The sequence below is a fragment of the Lagopus leucura genome, unplaced genomic scaffold (genome assembly GCF_019238085.1).
Source record: "Lagopus leucura isolate 7727_CA_CO unplaced genomic scaffold, USGS_WTPT01 Super-Scaffold_100009, whole genome shotgun sequence".
NCBI lineage: Eukaryota > Metazoa > Chordata > Aves > Galliformes > Phasianidae > Lagopus > Lagopus leucura.
The window spans coordinates 27,424,768-27,449,108 of NW_024962266.1; the positions used below are offsets into that span (position 1 = coordinate 27,424,768).

General features: G+C 45.7%; 2 protein-coding genes across 3 annotated transcripts in view; both read left to right on the forward strand.

Annotated features, from left to right (window-relative positions):
• The window catches only part of CACHD1 (cache domain containing 1), a 90,335-nt gene extending 78,667 nt beyond the window's left edge, over nucleotides 1-11,668 (forward strand). Inside the window, exons 20-30 of one of the 2 annotated variants that reach the window (XR_006179422.1) lie at nucleotides 589-749; nucleotides 1,422-1,508; nucleotides 1,694-1,810; nucleotides 2,775-2,926; nucleotides 3,305-3,466; nucleotides 4,300-4,377; nucleotides 5,332-5,433; nucleotides 7,998-8,735; nucleotides 10,190-10,352; nucleotides 10,964-11,088; nucleotides 11,604-11,668. Coding sequence is in view for 1 of the 2 variants with exons in the window: in XM_042873897.1 (XP_042729831.1) it covers nucleotides 589-749; nucleotides 1,422-1,508; nucleotides 1,694-1,810; nucleotides 2,775-2,926; nucleotides 3,305-3,466; nucleotides 4,300-4,377; nucleotides 5,332-5,433; nucleotides 7,998-8,236 (1,098 nt within the window). In the remaining variant the exon portion in view is untranslated. Of the gene's footprint in view, nucleotides 1-588; nucleotides 750-1,421; nucleotides 1,509-1,693; nucleotides 1,811-2,774; nucleotides 2,927-3,304; nucleotides 3,467-4,299; nucleotides 4,378-5,331; nucleotides 5,434-7,997; nucleotides 9,943-10,189; nucleotides 10,353-10,963; nucleotides 11,089-11,603 lie in introns of those variants that run through there. The other variant, XM_042873897.1, reaches the window with a different exon arrangement.
• A 6,886-nt stretch (nucleotides 11,669-18,554) lies between these two features.
• The window catches only part of RAVER2 (ribonucleoprotein, PTB binding 2), a 31,602-nt gene continuing 25,815 nt past the window's right edge, over nucleotides 18,555-24,341 (forward strand). The window contains 5 exon segments of the mRNA XM_042873665.1: nucleotides 18,555-18,598; nucleotides 19,299-19,544; nucleotides 19,546-19,590; nucleotides 19,592-19,701; nucleotides 19,704-19,936. Coding sequence (XP_042729599.1) covers nucleotides 18,555-18,598; nucleotides 19,299-19,544; nucleotides 19,546-19,590; nucleotides 19,592-19,701; nucleotides 19,704-19,936 — 678 coding nt within the window.

A 24,341-nucleotide genomic window follows, 5' to 3' on the forward strand; every position in this document is an offset into this window, starting at 1 on the left:
ATGATGAATGCTGACTACAGTGCCACAGATCCACCCTTGCAAGATAACTGCAGAATTACTGAAAAGATGTTAAGCTCTGTGAGAGAAGTTGTTCTTTAAATAGTACTTTTCAACCTTTAATGAGAAGAGAAGGTGGGAAATGAGCGTCAGAAATATTTGAAAACTATGTCAGAATACCATGGTTTGTGTCAGGTAGACTTAAACGTTTCCCCCACATTTGAAATGCAAAGTAGGAAGTGTATTGCTCTAAAGGAAACTGTATGGGACAGAGCAAACCCTTAAGCTGTGCTGTGCAAAGCAGAATCAGAAGGGAGTTGGCCACCAAATAGATCACAGCTGTACAATGATGGTTACAAACTAAGTGCGTTTTTTCCATCCTCAGCAAAATCCTTCCACCTTGTAGTAGTCTGGAAGATGAGCAAAACACAACAGGTTGTTAAACAGTTGTATAAGCCTCTTATTTCTGAAGGCGAGTCTCTGTACGTTCGTGCTCCCTCTGCTCTGCGTGTTTCAGAAGGAGAAAAGACTGAAGCTCCCTAAGGCTTTGTTTTCTTGCTGTGCCATTAACAACAGCTTGTTTTTCCTTAGGGAGATCTGACAAACCTTGTGCATGGCAGCCACTGCTCCAAGTACAGGCTGACAAGAATACCGGGCACCAATGCCTTTGTGGGCATCGTCAATGAGACCTGTGATTCACTTGCTTTCTGCGCCTGCAGCATGGTGGACAGGCTGTGTCTGAACTGCCACAGGTCAGCTGGAGATAGGGCACAAGTGGGCATTTATGGTGGTGTGGTTCTTATAACCTGTTTATTTGATAAATTAAATGAAAACATGGAGTGCAAAACTGAAGTGAAAACAAAATTTACCCGTGCTGTTTGGAAGGGACGTGGTGATTTAGCATTCCTTTAGTCTTTTAATCTGTACTGTCACTGTATTAAGGGTAGTTTATTCTTGATGTGTTCATATGTCATGTGTGGATAAGGTTTAAGACCACAACTGATTTAGTTTGTCAGGGGGAGTTAGCTGTGGATCAGGCCCTTTGTTCTGGCATATTAATACCCACAATTTTATACGAGTTGACGTGTAGTTTTTCTTCATGGGGGTCCCAGCGACTGCAGGAGATTTTGGCTACACCATATGTTTGTTCCACTGGAAAGAAGGATCCTTACATCTGGCTCTCAGACTTGTCTGGGGCTGCCTGCTTTTTTAATGTCAGTGGGTGGGTAACTGATCGGGGGGGTTCAGTTAGAGCATTGTCCTCAACCCCAGCACAGAACAGGAACAATCCCTGCATTCCCGGGGGTAAGAGAAAGGATACCGAGCAGCTTTCTCCATGGTGAGCAGCCCTGGTGCAGCTGCACTGTGGGGTTAAGATTGCAGTGATGTCTAATGCGTTGTTTTTGTGCTTTTTGTCTCTCCAGAATGGAGCAGAATGAATGTGAATGCCCATGTGAGTGCCCTCTGGAGGTAAACGAATGCACAGGCAACCTCACAAACGCTGAGAGCAGGTGAGAGCAAACGGCGTGTAGTGAAAGTTAACACAGAATAAAGTGCTTGCTCATGCTGAGCAGGATAAATATACAGCATTGTTTGGGATAATTAAGCATATGATTTGGAATGGGTAAAGGTGATACATTTTTCATTACTTGACTGCAGCTTCTAATACAAGGCTTTTCCTTTTGCCCCAATCTAGGAATCCTAGTTGTGAAGTTCACCAGGAGCCAATGACTTTCACAGCAATCGATCCGAGTCTGCAGGATGCGCTCCCTCAGTGCATTAACACTCAGTGCAATCAGAGAACAGAGAGCGGGTAAAGGGCCCTTCTGCCTCCCTGAGGATCTGCACTGTTTCTGAAATAATTCATGCTGTTCCTTAAAGTGAAAACAGCTCCTCCTTACACAGTTCGAACAAGAAAAGAAAGGACAAAAAAGGAAATGCAGTGCCAGGATGAGATGTTTTAGCACACACCAACGATAACATCATGCTGCAGTGCAGAAACATAAGACCTCAATATCACCGAGCCACACAGCACCGTTAATAGCAAACAAATGGTTTCCAGTCACACTTTGTGACTCTGTGAAGAACTGAGGGTTGTGCAAGTACAAGACCTGCTGTTGAAGGGACACATTCTTCCTTTTAGCAAAGCAGACAGCACTGCCATGTTTGTCTGCCTTTTGAGGGAAGATGTGGATCAAAGTGCTTAGAGAAATGAGACAGTACTTGAACTGGGGTTACCTCGGAGCACACTGGAGATGTTAGCTGCCTGTCAGCTTCCTGCTTCTCTCTTCCACTCCAGGCATTATGTAGAGAAGCTTGAGGGCCTATTTATTTTTTGTTAGTTATGAGTGGTCTCTAGGGAGCTGAGATTGCTAGAACACATTGTGCTCTGACCAGTCTTCCAAATCCCGTCTTACATCTTGCAGAGGATTGCAGAAAAGGGGTGGAACTGCAGTCAGGCTTTACTATGCTGAGAAATGTCATATTAGAGGAGCTAAAAAGGAAGTTCTGTCTTTACTCAGTGTGAGAGAGGAAGAAAGAGAAGGCAAACAGGCTTGGAAATGTGAGCTCAAGATGCAGGTCCCCTGTCGAACTTTACCTTGTGCTTCCTGAATGTTTTGCTGATAAGTTTTTGTGCCAAATGTTACACAATGCACAGGTTTATAGATGATTTTGGCCTCTCTTTGTCTCTTGATTCTAAAATAGTCTGAGCTATGTCAAGGGAAAAGTTGTGGAATTGACAGTAAACGTGGTGGTCTTCTGGTTTTAATTTTCAGGGATTGCTTTGGTGTGTTGGACTGTGAGTGGTGTATGGTAGACAGCGATGGGAAGACTCATCTGGATAAGTCCTACTGTGCCCCTCAGAAGGAATGCTTCGGTGGCATCGTGGGAGCTAAGAGCCCATATGTGGATGACCTGGGAGCAATAGGTAACTGCTGTTCTGAACAGATGCTCCGTTAACTCTTTGTAGTTAGTAATGAATGCTTACAGTGTCAGAGCATGCTTCGAATTCGTCTTCTGTGTTAGTGGTAAACGAGCATAAATTAGTACATGAAGGAATTTGAAAAGAATAAATAAAAACAAGGCATCAGGGCAGTCCTGGGCATGGTATTTTTGAAAGCCTTGACATGTAGCTGAATATGCTTTGCACATTTGCAATCTTCAGATGTGCTCTCTCCAGATTTCTTCTCCTGTTTAAAGGGTATTCTCCCGTGTGTGCTGTTGCACACCTAGAAACCATTAAACCTTTCTGCAGAGCATTGATGTTGGGTTTTTTTTCCTCTGTTTTGTCCCTTTTTTGATTTAGGAGATGAAGTAATTACTCTGAACATGATAAAAAGCGCACCGGTCGGCCCGGTGGCTGGAGGCATCATGGGCTGCATTATGGTGCTCGTCCTGGCAGTGTATGCGTATCGTCACCAGATACATCGGAGGAGTCACCAGCACATGTCACCTTTGGCAGCACAGGGTGAGCTGATTAATCACAGAATGGCCTGAGTTGAAAAGCACCACAGTGCTCATCTGGTTCCAACCCCCTGTTATGTGCAGGGTTGCCAAACATCAGACCAGGCTGCCCAGAGCCACATCCAGCCTGGCCTTGAATGCCTGCAGGGATGGGGCATCCACAGCCTCTTTGGGCAGCCTGTTCCAGTGCCTCACCACCCTCTGGCTGAAAATAGCCTCCTCATATCCAACCTAAACAGACGAACCACCTCCTTCCTTGGTTTTGTTTCTCTCTCTTCCATGCTTCACCCTTTTAATTTCTCCATGCCAGCCTCTGTAAAAGTAAGGTCCTATCCTCATAAGGGTGCCTGTGTATTGCTGCCCTCTTCTGGGTGCAGTCTGACCTGCTGCCTACAGAGGAAACTCTGTCCAAGGAACTCAACAGCATTTCCTGTCAGGAAGCTGAAGTTATGATTTTTCCAGAGCTCAAACGATAAGCCCAAGTTCACAGCTCTGTGTGCCTTGTCATAACACACCAGTTATGTATGTTCATTCCTGCACAGGAGTGGTAATTTGGGGGATACATTTTTTACACTCCTTCTGCTTGTGTTGTTTGAAACGTGCCTGTTTCTCCCGTGTATCCCTGCTTCTGTTCCGTGTGCAGTTTGTGGGATCACAGATACGAAAAGATACCCCTATGCCCCATCTGTCTTGGAAAGAAAGCACGCCAAGCTCAGGCTGCAAGGCTGCACATTAATGCAAGGTGCTTCCACTGCATTACCAGGGTGATAGCCATTAGAAAGTGATGGAAAATCTTCCTGTTAACAGTTGCATTTTTCTGTTGGTAATGGTGTGTAGAAATGTCAGTGCGTATGTCGAACCTGGAAAACGACAGGGATGAGAGAGATGATGACAGCCATGAAGACAGAGGAATCAGTAAGTACCAAATCACTTCACTGTAAAAAAGGTTAGATTAAGAGTAAATAAGTGGTTTGTTTTCTTAATTAGCTGGAATTAAAAACATATGCATGAGGCAGTGCTGTGCTGATGAGCAGTAGAAAATGACTTCACAGTGTTTTAAGTCGTAACTTCAAATGCACTTTCAGTCTCATTTACATTTCTTATTTTTAGAATTATGTTTCTTATTTTAAAATGACTTTAATCCTTGTGGAGGAACTTTGTCTCTTATGTTCCCTATCATGACCATTTCCAGCAGCAGCTGAGCCACAGCTTAGAAATTGCAACTGTGACAATACAGGGTATGCAAAGCTGCTACCTTTGTTCAGCCTTGGAAAGGAGAGGACAAGTCTTCAACAGATATGTCAGTAAATCTATCTTGCTTTGATTTAGGACACTCATTTTAATTAACCAGTCAGTAAAAATGACACTTTGCATGTAGTGGTACTGTATTGCAAAATGACACAGGTGCACCAAAACCCTGGGAAAGCTCCGGATTCAGACCAGGTCCCTGGCTCTGATCCCTCACTGAGAGAGCTAAAAACAACTCCCAAGACTCTAAACTGTGTCAGTGCTTACAGGTGGAGAAATAAGCACATCTGAGTTTGATGGCTTGCATCTACTGCTTCTCCAAGTCCTTGTTAGCTCCAGTTTGAGTGGGCTTGCGGTGCTGCCATGGTTTCTTTAGCATGGGTAGGATAATTCTCTAAATTGCTTATTTCAAGTGAATGAGTTTGAATGAATCTTGACCTACTCTATATTTAGATACAATCTCTTTACTCCCACTGCTCTGTCACTTGACAGTCTTAAAATAGTAGTGTTTGAGCAGTCATTTTGCAGAAAGCCTGTTTCACTGTGTCTGATGTGTCCCACAAATAAAATTCAGTAAAAGCACTTCCTTTTAAACCAGTTCTGTCTCTTTTTCTGCCCCAGTCAGCAACACCCGATTCATAGCAGCAGTAATAGAGCGGCATGCCCACAGCCCAGAACGCAGGCGCCGATACTGGGGTCGATCAGGAACGGAGAGTGACCACGGTAAGACTCTGAATCACCATCCTGGACACAGCTTAATGATTGTGGTTACTCACAGGTCTGGCACGTTGCAGATAAGGCTGCAAAAAACAAACAAACAAACCACCTTTGCACTTTATTGCTTCACAGTTAAGCAGTTTTGACACCCTCCAGCAGATGATTGTTGTCCAGCGAAGGAGCAGTAGAGTAAAAGCAGCTAAATGCCATCCTACCCCTGTCTGATTGTTGGGATCTGCCAGCTTAACTGGATGACCAGAATTCAGACAGACAGATATGTCACTATATTTGCCATACTGGTTTTCCACTACCAACCTGAAAAATTTTGATCTTCAGTTGAGATAATGGACCTCTTCTACTCAGTGAGAGAAAGCAATCAAGTCAGCATCTCTACTGCTCTTTTTCTTTGATGGAATATGTGTATCATTCATGAAATTCCATGATGCCTGCATTTGCTGGGGGTAAAGTAAGTGTGGATTACAGATCCGGTGCCTCCTTAGCCTTTCTGCTGCACGTTCAGCCAATACTGTCACCACAGAGGGCATTTTATGTGACTGTTAAGCAAATAATTATCAACATTAAATGTGGACATGGGTAGCAGTGAAGGGTGTCCAACCTTGTGCCTTTGTTTCCTCTCCCTCCTCCACACACCATACGTACTGTTTAGATGCGGAGAATTTTGATACACCTCTCGTGCCTTGAGACTACTTATGTCTTAAAAGCAGTTAGAAAGATGTCGTGCTGTTGTCTGATGAGGAGGACTTAATGGAAGTTAAGAGAGGGTTAAGCAAGGCGGTCTACCACAGCATCTCGTAGTGACCATCTACTTTGTAGAAGATGTGTTCAAATATTAAGATAGTTCACTGATGGAACTCCTGGGGACAGGAAATCTCAAGGCCAAAACCTTGCAGTGTGAGCGAGCAGATGTCCAAGGGACAATCTTGCTGTAGGAGGCATTATCCTGGATTTGGGGTCAGATTGCCTGTGCTGAGAAAGATTTGCTTGACTAATAATCCCTTTGCACCAATCCTTGCCATCTTCCCAGTTAACAGGACTAGCAGGGTCCCCGTATACCTGAAATGTGCACTTCTATTTTTTACTCTCTGTAATTTCATCTTCTTCAGAGGGCTGCCCGTTCTTCTTCCCCAGTTCCCCTCTGCTAACTGGAAACCATCACTCAGACCATAGAAAGAGAGAAGCAGCATTGAGTACTTGGCCTGATATTTCCAACACTCTTTGTCTAGATGTCTCAAGCTGAAAAACAGAGATGCTCAGAAGCACTAGGGGGTTTTTCAGCTCTTAGCCAAAACTTTCTCAGAAGGATTATTATTCTAATTAAGGACATATCTTTATTTCTTTAAACTTTTGCTGCATTTCCATGTTTAGAAATACTCAGGTGTTTTTGTTTAGGACACTGCAAACTGAGTCTGAGTGGCAACAGCTGGTTTCCGTGTTAAATCAAATCTCACAGTAACTACAAACACCTGCTTCAAAAGAAAAGGACAGAAAATACCAAAGGGACATGTTACAGGATGACTTTCTCCCTGAGAAGGCACAATCTTGTCTTGCAACAGTTAGCTGCTAGCTGACTTTCAGGTGACATAATTTCCTTAGGATAACCCTGTGAATGCAATGTTTCATTACACACAAAGATGGCTGGTCTGGTTTTCTTCAACCTCTCAGCCTTCGGTAGCAGTTATTTTAGCCAAGGGAGAGCCTCCTGTTAATTTATGCTGTGTGCATGCCTAACTGGAAGAGTTGGTACTATTGGGCTTAATGGAACAGTGCAAAATGCTTCCATGTGGATTCAGTAAATTTCTTTAACTGTATGGAAAGCTGACCAGCATTGCAAACATATGCTGGATTTTTGCAACAAGTGAAAAGTGTTCCTTTCCTTCTAAAAGTATAATGCTGTGATTATGTATGATGCATCACGATAATGTGAAAAAGCTTTGTTACCTCCAGGCATTAGCCAGTGGTCCTTGCTAGGACGAATGTAGCTGGATGGGGACAGTGGGGCCCACTTAGTTTTTGTCTGTTTGTGAAATTCGAGTAATACAAAATCATAGACTGGTTTGGGTTGGAAGGGGCCTTTAAGATCCTGCTGTAGGCAGGGACACCTCCCCTTATAGACCAGGTTGCTCACAGCCCCATCCAGCCTGGCCTTGAATGCTTCCAGGGAGGGAGAACAACCTCACTGAGCAACCTGTTCCCGTGCCTCACCACCCTCATGTGTTAAAGGTGCCACCTCCCAATGTAACTCCCAGCAAAGTAACCCTTCTGCTGTGTTTTGTTTCTGAATTTAGTGCAAGCAATTCCTCCATAACCAACTGTTGAATGGTTTTGCTACTGTGCGTCCTCCAGACCGTAGGTTCCCAAAGCTTATAAAGGAAGAGGGGCAGTGCAGACAGTGGTCCCTTATTCCTTTTCTCTCAGCTGCAGCAGCTCCTTGTTTGTTCTCTGCCAGGCGCCAGCTGTGTCTGATAGCAGCAAGGTGTGGCACTGAGCGCTGTGGATATTGACCTCCAGGTCTGCCTTTTCATCCTTAGCTCCTCTGTTTTGTTTTCTAGGCTACAGCACTATGAGTCCTCAGGAAGACAGCGAGAATCCGCCGTGCAATAACGACCCGCTGTCAGCTGGTGTTGATGTTGGAAACCACGATGAAGACTTAGACCTGGACACACCACCTCAGACAGCGGCCCTGCTGAGCCACAAGTTTCACCACTACCGGTTGCACCACCCCACTCTACACCACAGCCACCATTTACAGGCTGCAGTCACCGTACACACTGTGGATGCAGAATGCTAATGAACAACACGAGCAGCAAACCTTGCGAACAATGATCCGTGCAGCAATGGGCGCCTTTGTTTCTGTGCCTTTTACCAGGAACGGTTTAACGAACTTCCTGAGTAAACTCTTAGGCATAAGAGCTTTACGTTCTCGTAAATGTAAGGTTGGCTCAGAAATGGCAGGGAAATGTGCTTGATGAATGGACCTGCCATAACATTTAATAAAACGGAGCAGGAGGCACGTTAGACCTCCAAAACCAGGGATGCAAGTTTATACAGCAGCCGAAGCTTTGGAAGCCCTGTTATGCTGAGCCAAGAGAAGGGAGAGCTTAAAAGAGCCAGAGACGATTTGGTTTCCTTAACTGGAAGAGCAGAAAACTGTGCAGCTGAAGACTAAAAAGGTGCCAGACAGAGCGGGGGGAGTCAGTCGGGTTCTCTGCAGCTTTGTGCTCTTAGAAAGTTCATTGCTCCAACAATTGCTGTATGGAACCTGGGACAATGCATCTCAAGATTTTTAAGTAAAGGATTATTTTTCTACTATTTATTGAACTTGAAACTATGGGGGGAGGGAGGGGAGAAAATGTTAGGAGTTTTCAACAGCTACCACATATATTCTGTGATGGTGAAGTAGTTCTTCTGAGGAAGACGTCTGTTTCTTATTAGCTGATATTCATCCACTGCCCTGCTCTGCAAAAGGGAAAATGAAGAAGTCGTCTCCGACGTGTTTACATTACGAATGCTTTCTTTTCCACGATTGTTTTCTGTTAATTTTACAACCTGATTTACATGGCAGTATTTTCTTCCTATTTGCAGAGGAGAAATCCTGTATTTCCTTACTAACATTCTGCAAATTCTGCCCATTAAATATCTCCATCTTTAAACTCTTTGATCATCCCGAAAGGTTTCCCGTATGGCAGTAATAAAGGAGTTGTTTGGCATTGGTTACCAGAGCATTCCAAATGAAATCTGTGCCGTTGTAATGTTTCTTTAGGACACCATCAAGATCAGAAGTAGGGACAAAGCAGTGTTCTGTAAAACTTGGGTTACTGTGGAAGAGATCAGTTTGAAATCATAATTATAAGCTGCTGCTGTTTGTCTGGAATTTAACATTGCTTGGTAATTCAAACAGAGATTAATCAATCTGACTGCAACACTGCAGCATAATCATAAATTAGTTTTAAATCACAGTGTTGTATTTTAGATTCACGTTTTGTGATTACGGTGATATAAAATCATTCTTGCACTGTGCGTATGATAAACATCCATTTATATGTAGTTTCTTTTAAATCACTTGTTTTAATTAATATGGTACTTAATACTGTATTATGTAAAAAAAAAAATTGGTTCTTAAACAGTACAGTAAAATAACTATATGTGTGATATCAGGATACCCCTTTATACTATGTATAAAACTGAAATCTCTAGTGAAATAAACTGTATATAAAGTATAGTTCTGTGGATACCTGGCTAGATGGAAATCATTTGGTCTCAATTTCCTTTAATATTCCATCTGAATGAGGAGTGAAGCATTTGATCAGGTTGCTCTTGTTTTTAGGAGCCACCTTGAATGATGTAAACTGTGCCTATAAAGGTGTTGATGTGTTTTAGAGCTGTTTGCTTTTCTGAGCCTGTCTGTCACTGCTTGGGGAAGGAATGCTTTGAGAGTGGTTGGTGACGCTGCAGACTCACCAGGGTTAATCATTTTGGTTCTCACTTGTGCTACTGAAAGCTCAGTCATGTTTTGTGTTGGCGTTGGTGCTGTGTTTGTGTAAGAAGGGCTGTGAGGTTGCATTTGCTGAGCAGACAGCAGTGGAAATCTATTGAGCAGTGTGTTACGTTTTCAGAGGGCTGAATTGGATGTCCTGTAACAGTTTGTGGTTCCATCTGTAGACACAGTTTGCTGCAATCTCTAATGTTGTATTCAGCATAACAGTGGCTTTGGGGCAGTGCACAAATGGTTGTTTCTTTTCAGGTGTGCCTTTGTAAGAGAACTCATTACTTTAATGTTACTGCCTGACCAAACAAAAACATCCGTGGCCAAGAAGTGGAATCCATAAGAATGAAGGGCAGATAGCAGTTGAACTTTCCTAACCCCAATTCTGCAGAGCTGCAGGTGTTCTCATTGAAGCTCAGAGGTGAGATGTGACGCTGTATCCAGGACTCTATTTGTTCCAATCTGTTCAGCCCAAAGCTGCCCTGGTGTGACAAAAGTGTCCCTGGAAGTTACCAACTTGTGAACAGAACCCAAATGTTACCTTGTCCATCTGCATATGGAGGAATCTCCCTGTGCATTAGTAGTTCCCCAAATTGAGTATTTGCTCCCCAGTTGTAGTTTTTTAAGGGCAAGCAACATTAGAATAGTTCCCTTGCATGTAAGGTAGCACTAGCAAAAGTGAAGGAACACCTTTGGCTTGATCTGCACTTGCCTGTCTGCTCTGGTGCCAGTTTTAATTTAACCCAGGTAAGACTGTGGACGGAGCACATCTGTAGTGAGAAACAAATTATTAATTCCAGCTCTAACTAAATGTCTCAATGGAGAGATGCTGTTGTTAAAATTACTTGCTGGGCAGAATCTGCTTGCAGTGCTCTCTGTTGCAGCTCTGCCAGAAAGATATCTAAGTGCTATATAACATTGCTCTTTGAACAGCTATCAAAAAGTCCAAGCAATCACAAGCCCCTTGCTTTTATCTTGCTTTTATTTTTTTATGAGCTGCATCTCATTTCTGCCTCACCATTTCTGTTCTAGGACATACGAAGTGTTCCTGGTTCATGGATCTGGACAACCTTGCTCGTGCTCCAAGTAATGAGAAGTGCCAAAGCTGTTGCTATTAAGGAGTAAACAAGGGAAAAAACCAAAACACATTTCTAAAGGTGTGTCAGATGTAAATTCAGATGCTGACCTTGTTTCAGCAGGAATCAATATAATGCTGATAACGATACTAGAGTCCATATAAAGCAAAACCTTGATAGATGACAAAGGGGGCATTGACACAGTCAAGGTTTATAAGAAGCTGTGTGATAGGCCTCCCGTTTTCATTGCAGCTGCTGTTCCACGGCCTTCCCTCCTCATTATTATTTTACTGTGTTGACTGTGGAGCAAGATCACAAATGAGCAGTTGTTTGCCTGACTTGGATTTGTATCCTGTATCCTCCTTGTTTGTAACTGGTAGACTTTACGGCCATAAGTTACTTGGTTGTTTTAACATCCTGTGTGTTTTATGAAGGAAAAAAAAAAAAAAAAGTTATTTTCAGGTTTTTGTTTTTTCCCCCAAAGATTACAGTGAGTTTTGCCTTTGGTTTGCATGTGCTAGGTGTTAAAGAGGCATAATGCTTTCAGTCTTTGAGCACTCTGAAGCATATTGACTTTTCCTGTCTGTACCAAGCAGGTCATCCATCAATGGCACCAAGCTGGAGATGGAAGCTGTTCACGTGTTCTGTTCAGAGTATGTTGCTTCAAAATGGAGGCTTTTCTGTTTGTTTACACTATTGCCTTGAAATGTGATTTGAAAAGAAGAGTGTGTTGCAACCAGCCCATGAGCATGAACAAGGCTGCTTACTCCATGAAATATTATCTTTATCCTTGCCCCTGGCAAGGAGACAGATGAGAATTCATCAGGTGTTCCTGTGTGCAGAACTTGTGACTATAACTGGTCAAAAGGAGATCTCTAGCTTTCAAAGGCTTTATTTTGTAAAGTAACCCAGAAATGGAGACGAGGAGAGAAGATGTATTTGTCACAGCAGAAATAACTGCAAAGCTGGCAGCAAGCATGGAAAAGGGGAGGAAATAAGATGAAGAAGTCCTGGATCCAGAAGGCTGTATGCAAATGTAAAGATTAATTTGCAGTATTCATAGCTCTTAGATACCCCTTTCATTTGTTTTCTGAAAAAGAATCCCAGCTATGGCTGAGATTTTCAAAGGAGCCTGCACTGAAGTTTCCCCTCTTTTGTCATCTGGTGCTGTTTGGAATATCAGTTCCTACAGCGGTTAATTCTGTTGCTGTTGGGCTGTGGTTTTCCGCACAGTGTCCATTTTGCCATTGATCCTAAGTAGGAAAAAATAATACAGACATCAGAATATTTTATATTACTTATTTGCAGCTCATCTCCTTTAGGAGAGGTGATTATTTTCTCTACTTTATGTGCTTTGAACTGAGTCACAGAAGGACCTTGGCCCAGAAAGACTTGCGATTTGGAGCCAAGGCTGCAGTGGAATTTGGACATTCAAGTCCAAGAGTGAAGTCCTCCAAACCCTGCCTTGTTAGCAGAGTGCCAGACATAACTGGTGCGTGTGCCAGTGTATGTGCAGAACTGCTGCCAGTAGATGAGGCATCTCAGTAGATGAGGCTGATGCTTCCCTGCCCCGGCACCTTTTACATCACCTGCTTTGGATGGTTGCATTTTGAGACTGGGGTACTCCCATCCCCTGCCTTGGAACCAAAGGGAGCCTGAGCTGGCAGGAATTCAGGGCATACATGGAGAGCAGTTTCCAAAGTGACTTACTGACTCATGGCAGCCTGCACTGTGACGTGCACTTATTGCCTGCTCAGTCCCAGGGAAAGGCTTCATTTTCTACATCTCTGCTGCAAACTTCCATGGAGATTTTCAGTGAATAGATGATCTAGTGATACAACAAAGGGAAACAAATATCCAAAGTACATAAAGAAGAGTTTCCTTCAAATAATCAGATCTACTCTGCTTAACCAAGGCTTTTACTGTAATGCAAGGCAATCTTATGCCATCAGAAAGTGGTGATACCAGGCAGCAATACCGATGAACCTGAGTGAGGAGCATGAGTTGGATGACAGGCTGAACGTTCATGAGATGTGGAATTTGTACTTTCAGCTCAAAGATGAACCACAGTGACCTCATCTAAATTCTGTAGGAAAAAAACCAAAGTAATTTGTATTCCTGGGCTGGTTCCATCAGTGGTGGTGGTGGTAGATGGTACTACCTTAACAATTTGGGAGCCTGCGGATGCTGTTCTGTTTTGTTTTACGTTTCTGTAGTTGACACTGGCAAAAGCACCACCTTTGAGTGCTGCCTGAACAATTGCTCTCCACTGTTATTACCACAAATGGAGCAAAAACAGTGATAGCAAAGAAGGAAAACTGTTGGCCAAAAAGCACAGCCCAGGAACCTTTCTACCCCACCCTCCACCTGGTGTCAACGTGTGACAGTGTCTGTTCTGCACATAAAGCGAATAACCTTTACTTCTGCCTGAGACCATCCAGCTGGTAATTTTTGCAGGCAGTATGTCTGCATGAAAATAATGTGAAGGAAGAGGTATTTCCACACTATGCTGAAGTTCTGATGAGGCTGGCAGGCTGCTCTTTAGGTATAGGCAGCATCACAGCTGGGTTGACCTTAGATGAGGCTACTGAGTATTTCCAGTGTGGTCAGCGTTGGTGTTTTCTAACTTACAAGCTCTTCCACCTCACCTAGAGATATAAAATCAGACACACTGGGGTAGGTGGGCACTGAGACCAGCAGGAAACCAAGAACTTGGTCAGATAGTGCCAGCGTGCTTATTTTCAGTAGTCCAACTTTCTGTCAGTTTGCCACATTCGATTTGCTTCAGCTATCCGTTCTCCTGGTATAATGTATGCAAATCACATGCAACTGGGTGAGATTAAATGCTGAGTAATTAGATGATCTAATTCCTGCAAAATAATATTAACCTCTTTAATATCTTCATTTCATTTGCAGCTTGAGCCAGGGTGTGTTGTAGTTCTAACAGCCAGGCAACCTGGATGGCAGGAAGTGGAGGAGGCTTTTTTGCTCAGGGCAGAATAAACACGCAGAAGTTAGTTAGCCCCTTCAGTGTGTTTATAGCAAAAAGCTGTGTTGCATGACTGTTTCTGTGGAAACCTTTTTATAACCGAATGGCAGAACGCTTTAAACTCATAAATTTTTTTAAGAACGCATTGGGAAAGTTGAGCTTGCATTGTGTCCTCCATGCCAGTTTTCCATATTTAACAAGTTCACTGTGTTTTTTAAGGAGAAAATATTGTGGTGGTATTTCAAACCTCCAACCTCTGCTAACAGGGATAAATCACGGGCTGGTTCATCGAGTCAAAACAAACTGCTGATATGATGCCTGTTCCAGTACGTACCAGTTATTCAGTCGCTCACCTCCAGGATATTCTTCAAGTCTGTAACCTGTATGGGCTGCAAATGAGACAGTGATGGAGGCCTGCTGATTTCCACAGGGAAATGCTTTGGTTTGGTGTTATGATTTTGCTGTGTTTTAACACAAAACGATTTCACGTTTTCCTGTGAGCTCTCTGCATTCACTTCCAGCTCCTAGAAAACGGGCACTTATGGAGAAGCTGCGACAGAACGATTTGAAACGAGCATTTGCAGCACCCCAACAGAGGGCAGCCAATAAAAATACCCTGTAGGAATGCTGGGTGGGCTGTACCTGCTTTTACTAGAAACCTAAGAAGCCTTTCTATTCTAACATTGCCAAAACATACTTTCTGTCAATAGGTTGTTACTGAATTTGAAATTGGATCTGGGTGAGGGAAAAGTGAGGCCTATGAAAAGAAGAACGGTGACTTAAAGCAGTGGGAGCATTGTTTGAAGGGAAGGTGTTGCAGAGCTTCCAGCCCTCAGGGCCAGAAATGGGAGAGGACTGCACTGACAGCTCTTTGATCTCACTGTCTTCCATTCTCCATGACTAGTCAGGAAACTGGCTTTGATTGCTTTTTGGGTTTTTCACTACACTGGCTGGGTATTTTACTACACTTTTGCTGTCTTCAGATATAACCTTCACGCTGGTTTGCTAATGATACGCACAAAGCAACAAAGGTTATGAATTCTACTGCAAAGACTGTGATTCCTAAAATAGCCCCTCACATTATATTGCAGTGTAATGGTTTCCTGACAGCAGTCGCTCACTCTATAGCCTTTATTATCTTCTTACTGTTTACTCACAAACCACTGTGCTACAGAATGGAAACCGAGATGTTGCTAACCAGTCTCTGGGTTAATCCACCATCCCTGACTGTTAGGAGCAGTGTTACACAGAGTTTAATAGCTATCAAGTCCTTCTTAAAAAGAAAACGTTCAGCTGTGGGCAAAGTCACTTGGAATGTTTTTGTGTCTGTATGGAAGAGTGTTTCCAGAGTAAAGAAAAGGCCCATTTTTGGTCATACACTGCAGTACCTGGCAAATTCCAAGGAATGTGAGCTACAGGGGAATACTTAGGGGAATCAACCCTTTGAAAAGGCTGATAGCTGCAGGACAAGGGGAAATGGTTTCAAGTTGAGGGAAGGGAGATTTAGGTTGGATGCCAGGGGAAATTCTTTACAGAGAGAGCGGTGAGGTGCTGGAACAGCTGCCCAGAGAGGCTGTGATGCCCCATCCATCCCTGGAGGTGTTCAAGGCCAGGTTGGATGGGGCCCTGGGCACCCTGGGCTGGTATTACATATGGAGGTTGGTGGCCCTGCCTGTGGCAGGGGGGTTGAGAGCTTCATGATCCTTGAGGTCCCTTCCAACCCTGGCCATTCTGTGATTAGGTACCGTGCAAATAAGGCACAGTTAAACTGGGAATATCTGTTTGTTGACTGCATCTCTGAGAGAAGCACATGTGTGCCTTGACCTCTGGAGCAATCTGTTGCCCATCTGGCATCTTTCAGACAAAATGGGCACTGCTGGGATGCGATTTGATCGCCCTGAAGTCTGATCCTGTATTACTGCCATTCCTCGGTGCTTGGAGAACTCAAGCCCAATCAAGATCTCTCTGGTATTAAAATGAGCTTAGCAGTTAATTGGGAAGAATTACCATGCCACAATACTTGCCTCAACAAAATGTCAGCTGAGTTATTCTGATGGCTAAGCAGTGTGTTGTCCAAGTGGGAGGGACATGCAGTGGAGGTGATGCTGTAGCTGCCAAGGGCAATGATGAAGATTCTGTTCCATCAGAGTGCTGCTGGTATCAGTTGCTTGTTGTGCTGTGCTAGGTTGGGAATTTGATATGAAGTTCCATTGTTTCTTAATGATCCGTGCAGTTATTGCATGAATGTTACACTGAGACTGCCAAATGCATTCAGATTTGTAAGAAATAAGGCAAAAGGAACTTCTTTTGGCATGTTTGTGGTATTCTAGAGGTAATTAATTTGGAAATGTGAGATAAACGTTGGAGCTCCATTGCTGACGGCAATGAAAAAGTTCTGTAATGATCACACAGAACTAATATTATTGACATGTGAATCTACATCTTTGGGTTTTGAGATTTTAGGTTCCAAATGAAACAAAAGGAGCAGCAGGAGGTGGCAGCTATGGGGAGAGCACAGACTGAAGAGAATGGTATTGCTTTTGACCATTAACAAAGCACTGCTTGAAGTGATGCTAGCAGTGAGGATTTTAATGTGAACATGGACTTTGCAGCTAGTGATGGATTCCAGACACCTGCTGTAGGAAAATGATTCAGTTTTGGGTTGTAGAAAACAGTTCGGATTTCTCTTTCATGTAAGAAATCCATTTTCTGAAGAGCTTACAGATACATTCCCAGTATCCCCCATATTCAGATATCCAGCAGATTTTAAAAACTTTGGCTTTTATCTGCACAGATCAGAGCCTGTTTGTACATTTGAACCTGGACACTTACATCCAACCACATCCTTAATTCTGCATGGGTGTTTGTGCCACAGTTCTCTTCAGTGCTCTCCTCCTGTTAGGAGAGGGGAGACAAAAAGAAGGCTCAAAGCTACAGAAATGTGGTAAGCTAATCTCCAGCTTAGAAGAGCTGCAAAAGCCACTCCTGTGGACAGGCCATTATTCTTAATTAACAGAGAATTTAGTGAGCTCCAAATGAATTACTACAAAGTGGCTTAGCTGTAATAGCATCAATCCAGCAATGGAACCAAAGCTGTACTTACAGATCACTCTAGTTTTCCACAGTGTTTAAATAGTGTTTGGGTTTTTTTGCTTATGCAGCAGTTCTGAAACTTAATGGAAGTGCATTGGAAAACCAAAGACTGCTCAGAGTGCAGAGCATCAACGTGTAGTTCTTGTTTTGAAAGCAACAGAAAGTGAGTAGCTATACTGATAGAAACACATGTGTGCTGTGCCTGTGTGTGGAAGGATGGTCTGTAATCAGAGGAAATCCTTTAAGGAGAATACATGTTGGATCACTGTCCTCCTCCTGTGCTGGGTGCAGTGCTGCTGGTGGGGGCTGTTACCACTTGCCTTGCGTGGTTCTTGCTCAGCACCACCCTCCTGATGAGCTTTCTCATTCCTGCAGATGCAGCAGCAGAGGCTCATTAGAAGAGGGTTCCCCGAGCAATGTCAGTTCTCATGGCAAGGGTAGGAGTGGTAGAACTGGTAGCAGGCACAAAGAACAAAACTGGGAGCTACAACGGCTGGTGTGAAGGAACGCTGGCCAAAACCAGCTGCATGGGTAGAGGGAGGCTGTGCCATCAGCCTGGGCTTGGTTCTTTGGCAGGAACCATGTAGTGAAATGGGAGATTTCCTGAGGGCAGAAAATTAACTTGTGAAATTTGTGAACTTGAGAACAGGTTGAGGCTTGTTTAGCTTGGAAAAGAGAAGGCTCCAGGGAGACCTCATTGTGGCCTTCCAGTGCTTGAAGGGAGCGGATAAACAGGAGGGGGAACGGATGTTTGTGAGGGTGGATGGTGATAGGACAAGGGGAGTGGCTTTAAAGTGAGACAGGGGAGGTTTGGGTTGGATATGAGGAGGAAGTTTTTCAGCCAGAGGGTGGTGAGGCACAGGCACAGGCTGCCCAAGGAGGCTGTGGATGCCCCATCCCTGCAGGCATTCAAGGCCAGGCTGGATGTGGCTCTGGGCAGCCTGGGCTGCTGGTTGGTGACCTGCACACAGCAGGGGTTGGAACTGGATGCTCCTTTTCAACCCAGGCCGTTCTGTGATTCTATAATTAGTCCACCTGTGCAACAGCAATGACTTGCAGACAGAAAGAAATGAGAATGCTGCGAGGAGAAGGAAAAAGAAATACATAAAAAGAAATACAGCTGTAAAATACAAACTTTTAAATATGCATCACTAAGCAAGAAAAATTGTTGTGTGTTCCTGGAGCTATTTAGTTTTAGTTCAGTTTTATTTCTGCCATTAATACTGAACTGTTAATTCCTGAAATGCTTATTCTAGCAGTGCACCACAGCTGGGAATGAGTTGCACTTAGGCTGCAGGGCACCCATCAAATGGAGACAGCAGCAGCTTCTCAGAAGGTAATTGTTACAGGTGTGATTAATTACCAGCAACATGCAGGTGAACCAGCATGTCCACCTTCAAACTGTAAGAATGTGGTAATTAATTACTCTGCTTTCACAGCTTCATTAGCTTCACTGAACCATACGATGTTTGAGCAGATCAGTAATTTCTACTCTAATTGCTTCATCTGGTGAGTGTTTCTGAGGAGGTGGTTCATCTTCTGTTCTGAGTAATTTACATCTCCTAATCTGTGACATGATTTGGATAGGTTTAGAGAAGGCAGTTTTTAGTACGGCTTCCTCAGTGCTGTAGCTTGAATTACTTTGTGACTACTCACTGCCTCTTCAGTCATTAGTTTCTATGTATTTTCCAGGGGTAATGTCATAGGTTGTGTTATTAATGGTTTATACATCCTTAGGCACGAGTTATCTGTACCTCAGCCAACACTCATCAGCCTCACCGGGTTCTTTAGACCAGCTTTCACCAAAATCATTTGTCAGGATGGATTTCCCTGCTTCTGCTTCGAGTAGGAAGGCGATGCTAACAGCACTCAGAGGGCTGACCCTGGCTCTAAATACATGAATGCTTTGCCACAAACAGTATGTGCACAATTAGGCCCTCTTGTTAAGGACGTGCTCACATACACCCGTTCTGACTCAAACTGTGTTTCCAGTTTCCTTTTGAAGGCTGTTTTTCAGGCTTGGCTTTTCTTTCGCCCTCTCGTTGTGGTCAGACCCATTTCTAAAATCGGACACATCAATCTGTTCTTCATTCCTTTATCAAACTGATGACAACGTTAAAAAAAAAAAAAAAAAAAAAGCCTAAATTTACTCGCAAGTGTAACTCGTCTAAGAAGAGACGAATTTAAGAGAACTACGTCTGTATTTTAGCAAGCGTGGCCTCAACAGCGTGCGCCGTTCGTACAGATGCGCGCTTTGTGGAAGCGGAGCTCACCGAGCGGCTCGCGGAGCGCAGCCCGCTGCTGGCACCCGGCTGCCACGTGCCCCGAGGGAGGGATTTCTGCCGCCAGGGCAGCTCCCGGGCGTTGCTTTCCTCCTCGGGACGCTCCGCCGTTTGCTCGGGGCGCTTCTGCTGCGAGGAACGCGAACCCTCCGCCTTCCGTCCGCAGAAGCGAACCGCTGGCGGGGCGCGCTGCTCCACTCCGCATCAGCGCCATTTCTGCAGCAGCGGGGCTCGGGGGGCGGCTCGGCTTCTTCCCTCCCCCCGCCTTGGGGCAGGCCGAGGGCGGCGGGGCGGGGCCGGGCCCGGCCGTTCGTCGCGCCCCGCGGTTCCCCTCCGCCCACCGCCGCGCTCCCCCCGCTCGGCCGGGCGGCTCTGCAAGATGGCGGCGGCAGCCGAGCGCGGAGCGGGGCTGCCCGCCGAGCCGCCGCCTCCACCGCCGCGCGGGGTTCGGCCGCCGCCGCCGGGCCCCGAGGAGGCGGCGAGGCGGCTGGCGGTCACCCGGCGGGAGCTGAACAACCGGCGCAAGATCCTGCTAAGGAACCTGCCGGCCGAGAGCAGCAGCCAGGTACGGCCGCCTCCAGCAGCCGGGCGGGAAGCCGAAGGGCTGCTGCCGCGCTCCGCCGCCGCAACAAAGAGCAGCCCCGAGGCTCCGCTCGGGTTCTCCCGCCGCTTTGTCGCCGTTCGGGGCGGCGGCTCGGGGCGGCTCCGGGAGCCGCATCCCTGCGAGCGGGCGGGATGGGCGCGGGGCTGCGCCGGGAGGCAGCGTCGGAGCGCATCGCGCGTGTGGCGGTGCGGGGGGGCGGCCGGCGGGGGCGGCTTCCCGGAGCCGGAAAGTTCCGCTCCGATTATTTGCGCTTTGTGGAACGACGGCGAGCTCTTAAACCGCTGCTGCGAGCGGGGCTGCGCCTCAGCACCTGCAGCGGCCGGGCGGCACCGCTCGGAACCGCGCTGCGGCACGGGCTGCCCTCCCTTCAGCTGAGGGCGGCAGCGGCTCGCGGGTTTCTCGGTCCCTTCGTTTTGGTGGCCACCTGCTGAAGATCGGCGCACCGTAGCCCGGAGCGCTCCCCGGGGCTCCGCTTCTGGTGCCTTTGGATTGGAGGCAATGGCAGGTGTGGAAATAAGGATTTCGCGTGGTGCTGTGTGATGATTTACACGTAGAGCCTCGTCTCTATTTATAGCAGCCCGAGGGGCTCGCCTGTAGAAAAGGCTCGGGAGCTCGCAGCTTGAGAAACCCTGCTAATCCCTATCGTCTCCTCGAGAAGCTGTCGGAGCCGGCAGGGAGCTTACCGCCGTGACCCGGGCTGGGCACGCTGCTGTGTTGCACATCCCCACATAGCATCACCAGGTTGGGTTGGGATGGAGCTCCGAGTCCATCTAACCCCACTGCTGCCACAGGTGTGTGCCCCACCAGGTGAGGCTGCTCAGGGCATCACACATCTCCAGGGATGGGGCACCCACAGCTCACCTGTGCTCTGGTGAAGAAATGCAGCTCGTGTGCATGGAAGCCATCGTGGTGCACATTGCTGGTCACACTCTCCCAAGGGAACAATGGTGTGAAGGTCCAGTTTGGCAACCAGGCAACATGTGGGAAGCTTGGAGTTTTGTTTTGGTTACTTTAAATTAGTGCTGAGAAAGGAAGCTTCTGTCCTGGGGCATCTTAAGTACATCCCTCTCCTTGGCTGTTGTGTGTTTCTAAAGCCTAATATTGCTTGAGTCAAACTTGAATCATGGCATTAGGTGCCATGTGGAGGGCTCTACTGGGCTCTTTGCTTCTTGCATAGCCAAGCAGAATGAGATAAAATACTGCTGCCCTGGCCGGTTGGTTCTGCAACATGGATGGGGTGAATGTCATGAAAATGCAGTCAGGTGTTCCAGAATGGGATTTCATAACTGCAATTATTCATCTCCAGTCAGCAGGATGTGGGGTTTGCTGTCACCGTGTGAAAGGTAAGGCTGAGATTTACCAAAATAGTTTCCAAGTGTGAAAAAACTCTTTTGCTGATGTGGATACGATTGGTGGAGATGCTGAGTTTTGTTGAAAGGCTCGTTGTCTTCAGAACTACAACAGTGCTCTGATTTTTTTTCAGGGGAAGTTAGATGAGCGCGATCTTGTGCCAACTGTAGCTACGTATTAACTTCCTTATTCATTTATTATTGTACTTTCAATTTTATGTTACCTCTGGAGTTCAGTGGGAGTGAAACAGTTAAAAGTAACAAAATTACTCTTCAAGCTGCTGAACAGCGTGCCTTCACTGTCAGGTTTTTGAATGGGAAGCAGATTTCCACGGATGTGATGGCTGGGAGATCAGACAGATAGACCTGGAGGCTCAGGGTGGCTGTCCTGAGGGATAAAGGCTGTGTGCCAGTCAGTGGGATTTTCCCCAGCAGCGCAGCTTGGGATGTGCAGGACCTGTGCTCAGGAGGAGGGCAGCCTGATGAAGGCATTGCAGCCTGCTGTGCTGGAGAAGTCAGTGTTCCTAAGGAGTTGCCTTCATGAATTAGATCTGAGGGGGATCAGATAAGGAGAAATTACGCTGAGGAGCTTCTTTCTGCTTTGGGTTTTATGGTCCAGTCTGCAAATACGTACTTGGCCGGATTAATGTTGTTACAGGCAATTCTCTTGCGGAAGAAGGTATTTCTACAACAGAGCTGTGGCAAGAAAAGCTGCATTACAACTCTGTGTAGTTTCTGTTGTGCTTACCAGCTATTCTGTCTTCTCTCAGTCTGGTTTTCCTGCTTGGGAGAGGTGCAGTTTGGTAACAAGCCGTGCCATGGGGTCCCCAGGGATTGTTCTGATTGCAGTTCAAATCTCAAGGTGTTGGGGCAGCAGAGGCTGCCAGTCCAGAGCACAGCTCTCCCTCCTCCCACAGCCTTCTAGAGCATGCTCCACTGGCTTCTATTTCTTCCTGCAGTAGTGGGGAAGCACTCTTGTCCCTTCACCTCCCTTTTAGAATGACGGGCAGTAGGGAGGACCCAAGGAGTCGTGGCAGGGTGCTGGTGTGTGATGCTCTGTGTCAGGATGGGCAAGGTTATCCACTGGTGCCAGGCTTTTTGAAATGCCAATGGGTCTGCCCTGGTGAGCATTGGTGTTAGTATTAGATGCAGCATTGTGGTAGGACAGATGTTCCTATCAAGAATCTTTGTGAAGAAACTCCAAGGTAGGCTTTGCTATAGGTGCTTGTTCCCTGCTACTCATTGTTCGGTGCTCAGCTGGCGCCTCGGGGTCGGGTGTTTCTCAGAACTGCGGGGTGTGCGTCTCCCTGAGCCATCAGCTCTGATGAATGGGCTAACGCACTTCAATAGCAAAAGCTGCAGTTGCAAAGGGAAGGTCCTTGGAGCTGAGTTCTGCTGCTCTGAGTGTCCTGGGTCACAGGAGGACCTGTGGGGCAGCAGGAGGGAGGGAAGTGATCAGTGCTTCACTGTGGAAGAGATCCTGGTAGCTTCAGGGTGTGCAAGTGAAGGTGGGACATCACTAAATATGGGCAGTTTTGTTCTGTTGCAGTATCATAAGGTAAATCAGCTTTTGTGTATTTGGTTGTTTGTGATTATTCTGGTGGATTAGAAGAACTGTATTGGATTTCCCCAAGCCATTCATTTTTCAGAGTCGCTGGTTTGCCATCTATGTCTGATTAACTTCCACAGAAGCAGTAGCTTATAAATGAGATAGAAGCCTGTTAGGATCCCTTGGAACTGCTTCTAGGAGTAGCAGAATGGTTCTCTGTCTTCTCTGCTGGGGGTTGATGGTCGAAAGGACCCTTTGCTCTTTGATTCCCTTTTTGCAGCTCAGGAACAATTGGTGTGGAATGAGGTTTCACCTGTTTTCGATCAGCTCTTAGCTGCACCTGGTTGTCTTTGAATGCAGCTGTGTTTTAGTGGTGTTTCTGCTTTTCTCCTTTGGTATCTGAGGACACAAAATGAAAGAGATGTTCTGCTTTAGTGCTGGACGTGATGTAAAGTGGGGCTGGTTAATTACTTTCATTCAAATACTTTCAGTCCTGTGCTTCTGCTATGGTATGATAGAATCTAAGGAGAGATAAAACATGTAGGTATCGATAGGAAACTGACCTAGTCCACCCCAGACAGAGATTCGTGTTTTGGAGTGTGATGTTTTTCATCTTTCCTTTAGCATCCATACACGGTGCTGTGCCCAGGATGATGGCATTCATTTCCAGTCCCATAGCATTCCTCTTATCAACACACCAGCACAAATCCAGAAGATCAGAAAAATATTTTTTTCATTCCCTGCCCATCTCAAGTCTATGAAGAAGTTGCTCTTGTCTAAATGACAATATTTATGTATATTCGAGCGTTAATGACCTTTGCATGGTCTGGTCTTACAGATGTGGAAGTCAGTCCTCAAACAAAAAGGCCGTTACTCCTTGTCCTATCACTGCACCCCACTGAGAAGAGCCTGGCCGTATCCATGTGCATCCCACCTTCCTTTAGGTATTTATAAGCGTTAATCAGATTCCCCCTCAGTCTTTTCCCCAGGTGAGCAGATCCAGGTTACTCAGCCTTTCCTCCTTTGTGGCTCTGCGCTGGATCCCTTCCAAGAGATCCCTGTCTGATTTGACACAGGGAGCCCAGAACTGGGCACAGTATTCTAGAGGTGGCCTTTCCAGGGTAGAGTAGATGGGAGGATCACCTTCCTCACCCTGCTGGCCACACTCTTTCTGGTGCACCTCAGGGTAACACTGGCCTTCCAACATAACATACTTTAACACAGTTTGTATGAGTTTAAATAACATACTTCAAAGTGTGTCCGGCCCATATTTACAAATACTTTCTCTTAAACCCCCTTGGATATACTTGGTTTTGCTTTTCCTCCCAGTTCGGATTATTTTCTTATTAAGAATGTAGTTTTTCCCCAATGCTTAGATTAACTAGCTTTAGAAAGTCCACCTGTAGGGAAATTGAAGGCTTAATGACAGCTGGGTGCCATGGGGCTGCCTCGCAGCTGGTGGTGCAGA